This window comes from Apteryx rowi, unplaced genomic scaffold (assembly GCF_003343035.1).
Source record: "Apteryx rowi isolate R43461 unplaced genomic scaffold, aptRow1 scaffold_338, whole genome shotgun sequence".
Classification (NCBI taxonomy): domain Eukaryota; kingdom Metazoa; phylum Chordata; class Aves; order Apterygiformes; family Apterygidae; genus Apteryx; species Apteryx rowi.
In genome coordinates this window covers 829294-843294 of record NW_020449841.1, presented here as the reverse complement: position 1 = coordinate 843294, position 14001 = coordinate 829294, and the positions used below count along the sequence as shown (strand labels likewise).

Below are 14001 nucleotides of genomic sequence, written 5' to 3'. Positions count from 1 at the left end.
GGGCCCGGAGACGGGGCGGGCGGGAAGGGGAGGCCTGCTCCTCACGGCCGCCCGGGCACTGTGGGGTCCGCTCCAGCCCTCCTGCTCAGCTCCTTTTCCTCTCAGGTCGCCCCTTGCCTTTCTGCTCAGTCCACCCTCAGATCTTAGCCTCAAATTTCCTATTAGGCGCTCTGTTTCTCCATGCATCTCGCTCAAGAGCTTGAAGTCTCTTGAAATGCAAAATGAGTTCTCCATGTTGTGTTCCCTTGCTTTCAGCCAAGCTTGCCTCCTTTGCTCAGGGCTCACCCCTCGTTGATGCTTTCTGCGGGCTCAAGTTCCCTCAGTATGTGAGAGTTTGTTTCTCAGTTTCTTTCTCCTGTGCTTTAACCTCTTGTGTCCGCTTGCCAAAGGAAAGCACCGGCTGCCTAATCCAATCTTGTAGTCTACAATCATTTCTCCCTTTGCTTTTAACCTCTAGGTGGCTGATATTTGTGAGTTGTCATGAAGACGCAGTGTGGACCATGTGCTTGGATTTTTGCCATAACCTTGCCGTGACCTACAACAAGACTGAAGGGATATGTTCACCCACTACAGGGGTGCATTTGCTTCTCTGCACTCCTGACTTGCGCATCTTCTTCTCCTACCATGAATGAACAGCCATCAATACATTCTGACCTTGCGTTTGCATTAATACAGTAACTGTCTGGGTTGGAGACAAGGGGGGGAATGGGGGCAGTGTGCTCCCTAACTCTAATCTGTTGGTTTAGAAATGGTGAGTTCAGGTTATGATTGCTTTTTACAGAGGTTGCATTCCCCTAACTGCCTAAAATATCTTTAGAGTCTTCCAATAGATCTTTTCTGTGGAGGGATATGTGTGTTAAAGATAACTCTGTTGGAAGTCCTAGGTATTTTAAGGCCAAATCCAAATTTAAGGACCACTGTTTAACTGAGGGGAAGGAGCTGAAAGCTGGTTTGTTCTCTCTAGGTTTAGGATGATCAGTGGTTTTGACTTGGTAGACAGTTTCAATCCACACTGCATTGGTGGATTCTGGAGTCAGTCAAGAGCTGTGGAATGCTTTTTGACAGCCCTGAATCGTCAAAGTGAACACCCTTTGGGAGGGTGAGCATATCACAAGAGGAGATTGTAGTCTGCAGAGAACAAAACAGAATCACAGAGGGGCTGAGGTTGGAAGGGACCTCTGGAGATCATCTGGTCCAACCCCCTGCTCAAGCAGGGTCACCTAGAGCACGTTGCCCAGGACTCTGTCCAGACTGTTTTTGAATATCTCCAAGGATGGAGACTCCACAACCTCTCTGGGGAACCCGTTCTAGTGCTCAGTCACCCTCATAGTAAAAAAAAGTTTTTCTTACGTTCAGGTGGAACTTCCTGTGTGCAGCGCTTCTGTGTTTTCTAGCTGGGCTGTTTTTGTGGGTTTGGCTCTTATTCCTTCTGTACATAACTGTCAGTTGATGCTGACACCTTTGTGGCTCTGGATTTAAGGCTAGAAAGGAGAGCTTCTCTCCTTCAGTTTTACTTGTGTTTTTTCTGAGTTAAGAGGTCTGCTTCTGGATGACGCTCTGGAACACATTCCCATTAACAACAGCTGCAGCACACACCACTGTTCAGCTCAGTGCTGAGTAACTTTGGCAGCAACAATTGGCAAATAGAAGAGATCCTCAGCCATTAAGCTCTGGCTTGTTGCTTGTTTAAGTGACACCAAAAAATACTAGAACATCATCCAGAGATGTTTACCTTGTGACTGTTTCCTCACTGTGCCAGGGACCCCTCAGTTTTCTTGTCTCAGTAAATATACACCTGAGAGCAGAGGAGGGGATTCACTGCCCATCACTGTTAATTGCTGATTTGCAGATGGGGACAGTACTCTGTCATTGTGGTTTGATTTCTGCAAAACCTAGCCACCCATGTGGGTTCCAGTAGGTATAAAAGACAGTTGATTGCCATCTTGATGGCTGTAGCATGCCAAGCGTTACATGGTAGTAGAGTCTAGTTCATTGTTGCAGCTGGAGGTTATTTTTACTGTTGATTTCCATTTTTTAATGTTTGGCTAAACATACCAATAAACTGCTGATGTCAGCAGCATTTCTTTGGTGTCTCTAATTCTTTTGACCGCAAGGTTGGGCAGAACATGATTTCAGACCTCACTATACAGAACCTACATTTAGAAGAAATTGCTTTTTGTCATTTGAGATGATTACAGGAAGCAGTATTAGAGCAATGTCTCCCACTATGGTGGAAGTGACCAAGCTCTGATTTGCTGTGCCCCTGTAATCTCCTGTTCTGGGATTTTCACTGTGAATGACACAACCTGGTAGGAGCTGGAAACCAGCCCCCAACGACAGATCCTCTCTTGCTGGGTAGCGAGGGGTGCTGGCACTCAGCCAGCTTTGGGTTGTTCCGGATCTTTTTTTCATACTCTAAAAGCAAGAAAAAAATTACACAATTAATTTGTGTTCCACACTGCCCTTGTTGCCAGTTAGTCCTCTTGAGCTGATGGCTCTTTTCAGCTTCAGGTGTACTCTCACTGACTTTTTAGGTCCTCTCAAACGTGTTCAGGTATTGATCCCTCAGTACTCAGCACTGCTTAGAAAGCTTGGGGCACTGTTATTTGCTACATGAGTGTCACCCCTTTTCTCTCCAGATTTAAACCTTCACACAGTTTCACTAGCCTCAAAAATACAAATAAAGCAATACTTTTCTTAAAATTGGAGGGACTTATTTTGAGTCATTTAAGTTCTTTCCATTTACCATGGGAGCTGGACTTGATGAAGTGTTAAGTGATGCTGTGCACAATGCTTACCTACATGCGTATCCTTATCATCAGTGTAAGGAAGACACATAGCTTAAAAGAAAAAATCCTCATATCTTTGCTGGTGGCTATACTATCATGTACTTGTTCGTGAATCTGAGTAACTTGTTGCAAGATATTTCCTGGTGGTGCCTGTGGGACCTTGTTCCTGTAAATGTTGGTAAAAGAGTATTCTTATAAAGCTGTTAAACAGTGATTAGGTCTTGAAAACTGTGTAGAGAGCTCCTACTTTTGCTTACCTCCCTGGTAACTATTGTCTGCTGTATCTTAAAGTCTTGTGTCAAGTATGTCTTGGCTGTAATGCTTCCCTTTAAAGCAGACAATCAAAGTGAATTTGAAAGCTTTTAAAAAGTTATTAAGTGCCTTGAATTCAAATATTGGCATTAATAAAACAGATTCCCTAGAAGACCCCTAAACTTGCCTAGCTGTAAAAATCCCTCCAGTGATGAGTGGTCTGAAATGTTAGTGGTGTTAGCACTACCGACCGACCAACCAGCAAACCAACAACCACCCACTACAGCAAACAACCTCCATCCTGGCACCTGAGGTCTGGGAGCATCTGGACAGAAACTTTCAGATTGTTTTAAAATATGAAATTATGGAGGCTTGCAAATTTAGGCTATTTTTTTTAGCTGGAGGCAGGGGATGGGGGGAAGAGGGGAAAAGAAGCCAACAATAACTAAATCTGAAGCCTAACAAAAGCTGAACAGATTTGCCAGGACCTAGTTATACTTTTATCCTTAAATCTTATATCTATATAATTTCTAAAGGGCAGGCCTACTTGGCCAGTACCTGCGCAGGTACAGAGCAGTGTCAATGCTTCATGAATGATGTCTCTTTGCTAATGACTTGTAAAGTGCTGTTTATTTTGTCAGGCTGAAATAAAACAAGTTATAAACGAATGCTTGTGCATGGTAGTAGGTGAGAGATGGTGTGCTTTTGAGAGAGAAAAGGTGTATGTGTTGCTCTCTAGAAAAACGTTTGTAAGATTGGGTATGGGTACATATTTCACGAAGGAACGATTAAGTACTGAATGGCAATGACTAGTCAGCGGTGCAGTGTTGCCCTCAAGTGGAGATTTTAGCAATATCCTAATTTTCTATATCGTCCTGCACTAAGCACTTCTGAAGTTTTGTGATGGGCTTCAAGAAAAGCCCATACAACCACAGTGATTTTTACCTTTTGTGCAGTTTAAAAAATAAATAAATAAATAAAAATTGAAAGGTGGATTGGGGTAAGATGGGTATGTTACCTGATGAACCCTGAGTAATTGCCATCTCCCGTCCTGTGTTAGGAAGTTTGGAAAACAAACTTTAAAAGAAATCTTCTTGCTAAGCAATGAAAATAGCAACCTAGAGTTTCAGCATACCCTCATGTTTGGATTATCATGTCCCTTGGACTGAATGGTATTAACTGTATCTTCAGGTGTACCTGCTTGGCACAGTCACCTGACTTCTTTACATCTAAATTATTGCCTCCTTTACCGTGGAAGCTCTATTAAGCCAGTCAGCCAGGTTATGATTTTCACATTTTCCCAAATCCTTCACCATCACTTGGAGATCACTAGAAGTAACAAGCAGGAGTTACAGTCTGGGATTTTATACTACTCATTCAGTCTCTTCATTGGAAAACTTTCTCCACTACACCCATACTAGCAGGGATATCGGTTTCCTATAGGTCAGGTCGTTCCAGATGTCCCTATTCAAAGCATCATTATCACCATCAGCCAAGGTCTACTAGTCTACAGACCCAAATGAGCCATCCCTTACTACTGAGGCTATCTGAGCGTTTTTGAGTTGTTTTTGTAGCTTCTTGTTTTAATTCACAAATCACCTGTGATCCCTTCTCATCCTCTCCAGTTCCCTAAAGTGATGAACCCTTGCAATCCACCCACTTGCTCCTCTGATTGCTCTGGTGACTCCTGTGTAGTTGTGACTACACAAGTTTACAAATCTGGCATATGAGCTTGCAGTTCGTCAGTACGAATCTGCAGCTTTTGGTTGTTCTACTGTTGGTGTTGTTCATCTGTTTGCTTTACCTCTGCTAACAGTCAAGTATTCTCCCATATGTGACTTGACTTTTCCGCTTTTTGGAAGGCGTGCCAGAGGAGCTGCACAGCAGGTGCCACCCTTTCTCTCCTTCCACTTTGTACAATGTACAGTATTTGTTAAAGACATCCTCTAAATCAGACACATCATCTGGCAGAGCTTTCTCAGTCCAGGACTAGGTCTCTGCTCTTTCTGATCTATGTCCGGATCAGGGTACAAATCTCCACCACTAGTTCCTTTACCTAATTTCCTCTTCAAAATACTTCTTATCAATTAATCCTACAGAACCTGTCAACACATTTCCAAACGCAGCCTTCTGCTAGGCTCAACTGGCATCCAAGTGGTACACAATCAGGATTCCATGGATTTCAAAATTTTCAGTTGCAATCACTCACGAAGAACCTACACACTACATATTCACAAATAAAGCAGACCTTGGGCCTTCTGACCCCACTGCTACTCCAGACAACTATCAGCCCTAAGGATCCAACCAATTACTATCTATCTCCAGAACAACAAGTTTATGAACCCTGCTTGACAAAAACCTCTTACATTCTCCACTATTTAAATATAGGGAAATTTGTGTAATAAAACCCAATGAGAAATCTTATGGAAAGGGAAGATTATATTAATTTACAAAAGCTCTAAACCATGTCCTGAGAGCAGAATCTTTCTGTATCAATACAGGCCATTCTTTTAACCTTTTGCTCTGCTCTTTCTTCCTGTGCTTTCACACACATTTCCATTTATACTTCACTCATACCAACCTTAGTATTTCTATTACAGATGTCTGCACTAGGAGCTGCTCACTGCTTTTCTGTTCTATGCATCTCTCAAGGCTGTGCTTACAGATGCTCATGCCACATGACTTTTTCTCTAACGAACACTCTGCTATAGAGCAGTCCCTGAAGGCCCAGGGCTCAGCTCCCCTCCACATCAGCCTGCCATGGTGCAGCCACAGCTGAGCACCGCCCTGCTTCCCACGTGGGCTGGAGGGACTGGGTGCTCTCCAGCTAGCCCCATGGGACAAATCCCCCCCTCACCTGCTGTGGTGGCACAGGGACTGCACGCATATCAGCACCCACAGTCTCGCTCCAGCAGGCAGTTGCCCCTGCCAGTCTCCATGCACTGCAAAACAGACAGAGGGGTGAGAGGGGTCCTCAGCTTCTCCCAAACCAAGGATCCATCTCCATACTCCCCCTCGGGGGGGGGCACAGGAGAGGTGTCCAAGTGTTGTGTGTTCCCTTTTCCCTCATATGGAATCAAGTCAGAGCCAAAATTTATTAGAACATCTTTTCCTCATTAGGGTGTTACTATTAACAGACTCCAGCTGTTATTACCAACAGGAGATAACTACACTCTCACAACACACTTGCTCATTCGTATGGGTCATGCCCTTGCCCTCAGAGCTATGCAGGGACAGCAAGGCCCAGGATGCTGACCCTGGCTGCCTGAGGAATGGAGAGTTGCACCAATGTGCCAGAGGCTTCTAGGAAGGCGTTCAGAAAGTCCCTCAGGATCTGCTCTTCACCAGGTGCAGGTATAATCCCATAGTCCGTCTGCACAGAGCAGTCACTGTCATTGCCTCCTTGGATTTGGTCTGGGTTATGCAGCGACTGTTGATGTTAGTGTGCTGGTGGCCTTGGACAGATTCAGCAGACTCGTGATGTCCTGAGTTTATCAGTTCTTGCAGATTCAACAGCACAGCTAGTCCCTAGAGTTTATCAGTTCTTGGGAGACTTCCACCCACTATCTCTCAGCACATACTTTTCCTCTCTTCAGTCTGTTGTTTTCTGAGAACTATTTCTCCACCCACCCCAACCATACCCATTCATGGAGAAAGGACCTCTAGGACACAAGATTTCACCCCTGAGCAGCACAGCCATGAAGGTGCAGTACCTTGTGACAGGTACCAACTGCTGGACACATGGCAAAGAAAGGCTCGTGCATTTGCAGATAATCCTCTTGATGCTGCAAGGGGTGGCCAAAGCCATGGCACCGTTAGGGCGGCGTGGGGCACACCAGATGAGCCATGGGGTCCCTGCTCACAAACAGGGCTGGACACCAGCATTGCTGGAGCACATGTCTGCACTGAGGTGCCAAGTGATTCCCTCTCAGCATGACTGTTGGACAAACCAGCCCAGCTCTCCTCAGACTGCTGCCTGGCTGCTCCAGGCAGAAGACACTGAGGGAACAGGGCTGCAGAAGGGCAAGTCCTGACACCTGGGGCCACAACTGGACCCTGCTGGCCTTGATGGTTCTTCCCTTGAGATCTGCCTCTGTACTCTCACTTCCAGCTGCCTTCACTTGGTTTGGCCATTTCCTTTCAAGAGGACCATCCTTCGGACTGCAGGAGCTGGTTACCCTGGGTTAGGAAGACCCTCTGTCCCTGAGGACTCACTCCTCACACAGGACTTACTCCCAGCTCCCACACCCTTGAGAGGACAGAGCAATGGGATGGGCAATGCCCTGGCATCAGCAGGTCAGTGCAGGGCTGCCAAGCACCTCACCACCAGTTCCAACCCCCTGCCTTCCTCTCTCCGGCCACTTTCCTTGGGGAAGGGGCACCTTGATCCCTGCTGTGGGGCTTTTCTCCTGCTGTGGGGCCACCCCACACCTCCACCAGCTCCTGGAGGGTGCTGCTGGCCCCTGGGTCACCCCTGCCTATCTCCCTCCCTCCCTGCGGTGGTGGGGGTCCCTTTGCCCCTTCACCAGCACTGGGGAGACAGAGACTGTGGCCCCACATGACAACCCCTGCCATGGGGTTTGACCTCCCCCACCATCGCTCCCAGGCCCCCATCCTCTCCTGGATCCCCTCACCAGGATCCCTCCTCCCTGGAGGATTGCCCCCCAAATCTCTCCAAGGTCCCTTCTGGGCTAGGGGGTCCCCTTCACCCCACAATAAAGTCAGGCCCAGTTGTTCTCAAAGAGTTTTAGTTGGAGGGGAGCAGCAAAGATCCAGCTTATGGGAGGTGGCCCCTGGAGGCAACATGTGATGGGTTTTAGGGTACACATGGGCCACAGTGGTCCCCTGTGGTGGCCCTCAGGTAAAATGCTGGTGGCACAACAATTTTGGATGCACCTGGATCCCAGATAATGCTCAGCTGCTTCCCAGCTTTCCAGGTGGAGCAGGATTCCCAGGGAATCCCACTCTGGAGGCTTGCAGAGCCTAACTCAAACCTGTCCTAAACCCAACCACAGCAGAGTGCGAACCCTCTCAGCTCCCAGTGCGTGTCTGTGTGAGAAGGCTCACAGACCGACCCTAGACCTCACCCCAACCCCTCACCTCAGTGTAACCCTCTTTTAACCTTAGTCCTAACTATAGACCTCGTTTTTCTGTCTGAAGCACCTCTTCAGCATCACAGCCTTAACCTGAGTGTGTTTCTGTGCATCCAGAACAGCGAAGTAGCTTAACTGTAATGGGAAAAGTGTCCCTAGTCTGGGAGGTTGAATAACATCAAAGAACTTTCCCTGGCTCCCAAAGTCACCTGACTACAGAAGATTATAGACCAGGCAAGCCCTAGCCATACCCAAGCCCTAAACCCTAAGCAAAACCCTAAACCTAATCTTGAACCTTAGTCATAAGCCAAAACTTAAACCAACTCTTAATGGAAACCTATTCTGAGGGTATGGGTGATCCCAAAACATTTCCCTATGGTTACAAATTTCATCTGAGCATGCTGAGGACATGTTTGTGACAGGGAAGGCCCAGACACTTACTCTGTCCCACTCTGTCCCTAGCCCTTACTGTCACCCCATTCTCAGTGCCAACTCCAGCCATAGCCCTAGCCTAAAACTAACCCTAACCCTAACTTGCACATAACTGGCAGTGACTTCCAATGCCTCAGAAGCCCAAACAAACCAAGCCAGACATTTCTCAGCCAAAGACCACAAAAAAACACCAGTATCTGTAAAATATCTTAGAGGTTTTACTTACTGAATATTAACTCAAGGAAAAATGTTCATAATCTGCAGAATATAGTGTTCCCACTTACTACACCATGTCCCCATTTTGGGGACATTACAGTGTTTTCTGTCTATAAAATGAGCAGTTGAAACTTGGCTTCAAATAAAAAAAAGCTGTGATTCTTTGTGAGCATGGAGAGCCATGGTCTCTCTGTAGTAATAGTGCTTTGCTTGGTCTGCACAGGCATTTCTTTAGCTCCAAAAGGGATTCCTCTCTGCATACGCCTGTGATATGACAACACACAGTAAATGGGGCCCCAAAGTGCAGACTGTATAATGCTGCACTGCATTTTCTATCCTCACCACCCTGCTTACAGTCTCCATCCACTGCTCCTGCCTCAGTCCTGTCCCTGTAAGCTTCAGGCATGCAGGCAGACCTCCACCAGAGCCCAGGTGTACCCATCCCAGCAAACTCCTGGATGTGCAATAGGTGGGGGCTGTTTTGGACTCTGTGTCCCATCTGCTAAGCATGACATGGAGCTTATGTGCAGCCCTCCACTTCAGAGATCTCCACTGCTGCTCCTCAGTCTGCTCCAGTTTGCTGCCCTGTTGCATTGGGCTGGCGGTCATTTGGAGGGCAAGAGGCTGTGCTCCCCAGACAGGGATGCCACAAAGCCACCTGGCAGTCTGCCACCCTGTGTATTGCTAACCCTGAGATGTGAGCTCATGCACAAATGTATTTTTCTTACACAATTCCCTATATCAGCTGAGTGCCCTCTTCAGGTGGCCTGGATGTGTGAGCTTTCAATTGCACAGGGTAGGAGAAAGTCAAGTGGCCCAGCTCTGGGAATAGAAGTCTCAAACACCTATGAAGCAAACAGTAGACCATAGAGGCTCTGCTGTGCTGAAGGCACTGCACTGAACCATTTCAGACTTGCAGACAAGCTACAGCACACATCAGTGACTTTTTGGCCTGCTTGCAAGGCATACTCACTTACGCATACCACTGCCTACAAAGTCATGCAAGCACAGCCACGGTTCTCACCGCACAAGCATGCAATTCTTCATTGTCATCTAGCAACAAACCCACACTCTGGAAACCAAGCCTGCTGTTGCAAACCTGCAAACACATCTCCCACTGTGGGGCTGCCTACATCAGAACAATTTGACATGTTTACTGTTAGCAAAGACGTTCCCACAAAGATTCATACTCCCTGCCCTTCTCCGCTCCTCCGAAGTGGGGTAGAGGACTTATTTTTGTGGCAGAAAGCTTTCCCAGTTCTGTCCATGGAAAGTAGCACTGGGAGCTGTCCCGGGCTTGCTACATGCCAACATCCAGGTTTAGGAATGAGACACTGCTGTACAAATCTGATGAGACCTGGTTTCTTTCCAGGGTGCAAGACTGACTGGGCAGCAGGGATGGTGGACTCTCCTCTGTCAAAGGCTCACTCTCTGTGCTCCTGAGAAAGGAAAGAAAACACAGATGCTATTTGCAAACTGCTTCTATTGCTAGCCCCCCCCCTTCCAAATGTGCTGTAGCAGTGACCCCAAATATTTGCTATCTCTCTGGACAGTTTCAAAAGGAACGTGAAGTAAGATTGTCTGTAGTTTGACATTATCTTAACTTCTCTCACAGATTAACACTAAACAGTTAATTTCATTGGGCTGGAGTTGAAGGGTGTTCTTTCTATTATGATTTCTTGTACTGACTTTTCCCTGTACTGAGTTTGTGGTGATGTCAAACAGGTAATTTGCGTGTGAACACACAAAAGTCCTCAAAAGTAGTTCCATATACCCAGCAAATTGATGGATCACAGACAACCTCACAAACAGTTTTGTTTACATTATTACATAATGGTACTTCATCAAAATGTATCTTATGATGACATAGAATATCTAATCCCACTCCAGCCTTTTGTCAGTCTTGGCAAAAATACTCCTGTCTGCCTCCTGACACTGAGACATTAAAACTACTGTATTATGACTTTCCCTTTTTGTGATTATGGTACTTTGGTATTCTTCACCAAAAGATGGCTCTAACCTTCCTTTCCTTCTCATTTTTGGGGGTGTGAAAGAGCTGTACATTGATGTGTGCACCATCACTGCTTTGGGAAATTCTCTGCATGAAGCCAAGGAGCATCTCAGAAAACCACCTCCATGAACATGTGCTCCATCTCTAAGTGTCACAATAAGAAAACAGGAAAGCAGAATACTGAAATGAAGTTAGTGTCTAGTATTACTTCAGTTGAATCACAGAAGGCTGAAGATTTGAGGGTTCAGATGCCCTCAGTGAATGATCATGAAAATTGTAGTCTGCCATGACCCACAGCAAGATGCAAAGTGATCTTAGATGGGGGGAAGCTCTGGGCACACTGCATCTTTGGGGCTGGCAAGTCCACTTCAAAGGGAACCAGCAGAGCCCTAAGATGGCTCTGCTCCTGCCTGAGCTGTCATGGTTCTCCAGGCTGAGACATGCAACCTGCTCCTGGCTGGAGCACCAAGCTCAGGAAAGCACAATGTCAAAAGGATGGAAGGGACTTTCCTCTTCAAGCACTGTCCTGCCACAGGGAGCAGTAGCAAAGATATCACTCATGTGGTCCGTGGTCCCAGAAACCATTTCCCACATGACAGTCTACACTATAACGTTGTGAAAGAGTCAGCCTGAAGGCTGGTGAGCATGCCCTACTTCAGGTCACAGGGATCAAAACACCTCCTTTGACATGTGCTGTGATGCAGGTAGCTCCCCACACCAAACTATGGAATGCTAGACTCTCTTACCCCACCTTCTTGACCTGCAGGGAAAGGCATGAGCTCAAATTCTGGGCCTCTATAGGACTATCCTGTCTTGAGGCCAAAAAGCATATGTACAGGACATAGCTGGCAGTCACACACACACACACGCCTATTCGGATGCACAAAGGAAGGGCAAAAAGTACAAAAGAATGCAAACAACACCAAGGGTGAAGAGAATTTGGAGGCTGGTAATGGAGCTGAAAGTAGAGCAGGCATTGGTGTGACTCTTGAGAAGTTGGGGCAGTGGAGAGGACTGGGAGGGTAGCAGGAGAAGAGCTGTTTAGATACACACACAAAAAGAGATGTGCAATGGAGGAATTCTTGCGTAAGGCAGATTTTTGTGGAAGGAGAGAGTATGACACAGGCTGGGGAGAAAGAGACAGAATAGGGAGCTCCAAGGGCGAGAGAGGATCTGGGATATTTCAGCTGGTGGAAGGCTCTAGCACAGAAAACGAAGGATTTTAGATGGGGAGTTCATGACCAAAAGTGATAAAAGGAACAGGAAAGATTGGTGGTAAGAGGAGCACATGAAAGACCAGGAGGATTTGTCTGTAGCTTGCCAGCAGCATAATGAGTGTCGCTGTATGAAGGCCTTGCCCCTGCGCAGCAAGGCACCCTCCAGCAGCACTGCACAGTGTGTCTTGAGGAGGACTTACAGCATGGTATTGAACTTCCTGCGCAAGAGGTAATCGATGACATCGGGGTCTGTCTGAAATAGCCTCCTTAAGATGTCATGTTGCATTTCTGGAGAGACCTAGGAGAGATACACAGATACACATGGCACCTTCTCCTCTGTGAGGGAAAACAAGCAAAGATAACCAAGGAAATAAGCCGCAGGGCCAAAAGGACACCATATCAATACTTGCTCACAAACACTCAATATTGGTGTCATGCTCCCCACATCTCCCAGGGAGTCTGTATGGGATTCCATCCCATGCTCTTCCCACACTAACCCCCAGTTCTTTGTCTCCCCGTAGACATGAAAGAATTGTTACAAGGCTTTTCAGGGGCCTGAGATGTCACATTCCCATAGATCTACAGGAAATGGCCATTTCTGATATTTCTCTGGAATTTCCCGGGTCCTCTCCCAAAACCAGGGCCAGAAGCGCTCAGTGTATATTCTGCTTATCCAGAATGTTTCTTCTGGGGTTTGGAAACAACTACACAGTCTCAATTAGGTTGTTCCCAAGGAGAACAGCCTTTGCAGAAACACTACAGTGCAGCACCCAACTGCATCACATCCTTTGGGGACTGCTTCAGAGTGCCTGAGCCACGCAAAGCACCCCATGGCACCTCTTTGGCTGCAGGCCTCAGTGCACACCCTGCACGGCCACTTGTGCTTGTCTGCTGCCCCCACCTCATAATCTACACCAAGTGACCCATCCAGTGCTCATGTACAGCACTGCACTGTTCCTGTCCTTCTCCATCAGCATCACCAGAAAGGTGAGGAGAAGCACTGAGCCTAGAGCAGGGGTCCCAGTCTATCATGCCTCCCCAGTACCTGCTCTGGACAAGGGCAGAGCAGAAAGTGCTATGGTGAAGGCTTAAAGTCCACCTGAACAACTGTCCTGAACTTCCCTTGGCAAAGACCAAAAGTTACGGGCTGTCCAGCATCTGCTCCATGACTGCTCCTGGAACCTTTTCCTCAGAGGGACATGCCTATGTGAGCTCAAAAGACCCTCACTCACCAGCCCTGGAGCACAACATGGGCTTGCAGGAGACAGTGGGAAAGTGGGTGGATTAGGAGAGAAGGGTGGTTGTCACCTGCTCCAAACCAGGCACTTGGTGGACAGTAAGGTCTGGCTGTTTGGGCCCCATCAAAGCTACAACAGAGCCACAGTGCTGGAGTCCTGTCCCCATCCCTTGCCCTGTCATTGCTAGCTCCACTTCCTGAACAGCTGGTCTCCTGGGTAAAAGTTTTGTGTGCCACCAGTGATGTAAAATCACTCTGTTCAGCAATGGCAAGGCCCCATCTAGGCACTGGGTCCAGTTTGGGGTTCCCAGTACAAGATACGCTGCCATTGCTGAACAGAGTGATTTTACTGCCATTGCCAAGCTGGTTGGGGGCTGGAACACAGGAGGTATGAGGAGAAGCCAAAGACACCGGGTCTGTTCTGGCCAGAGAAGAGAAGACACAGGGGGATCTTACTGCTGCCTGCTACTGCCTAATGGCAGAGGGTGGAGAGAGGATGGAGCCAGATGTTTCCCAGAGGTGTCCAGGGACAGGATGAGAGGCAGTGGCAAAAGCTGCAGCAGGGGAAATTCTGATAAGGAAAAAATTCTTCCCCCAAGGGTGGTGCAGTCCTGAGACAGGACCCAATCAGGTCAGGGATCTCCTTGACTAGACGTGGCACTGATCTAGCTTCAGAGTGAGCCTTGGTCTGGTTGGACTAGAGGCCCCAGCGATCTCTTCCCATCTGAACCTTTGTGCCTTCAGGAAAGCCATG

The 14001-nt window shown here is 47.4% G+C and overlaps 1 protein-coding gene across 8 annotated transcripts in view; it reads right to left on the bottom strand.

The window, feature by feature from the left end:
- Positions 1 to 1272: 1272 nt before the first annotated feature.
- Positions 1273 to 14001, bottom strand: part of ARHGAP36 (Rho GTPase activating protein 36) — a 30478-nt gene continuing 17749 nt past the window's right edge. For 4 of the 8 annotated variants that reach the window (XM_026072139.1, XM_026072138.1, XM_026072142.1 and 1 more), the window contains 3 exons: positions 12211 to 12308; positions 10140 to 10221; positions 1273 to 2415 (listed from right to left, as the gene is read on the bottom strand). In XM_026072139.1, coding sequence (XP_025927924.1) covers positions 2143 to 2415; positions 10140 to 10221; positions 12211 to 12308 — 453 coding nt within the window. In that variant the 3' untranslated portion in view covers positions 1273 to 2142. Of the gene's footprint in view, positions 2416 to 2443; positions 2956 to 3652; positions 5984 to 8760; positions 10222 to 12210; positions 12309 to 14001 lie in introns of those variants that run through there. The other 4 variants (XM_026072145.1, XM_026072146.1, XM_026072144.1 and 1 more) reach the window with 4 other exon arrangements.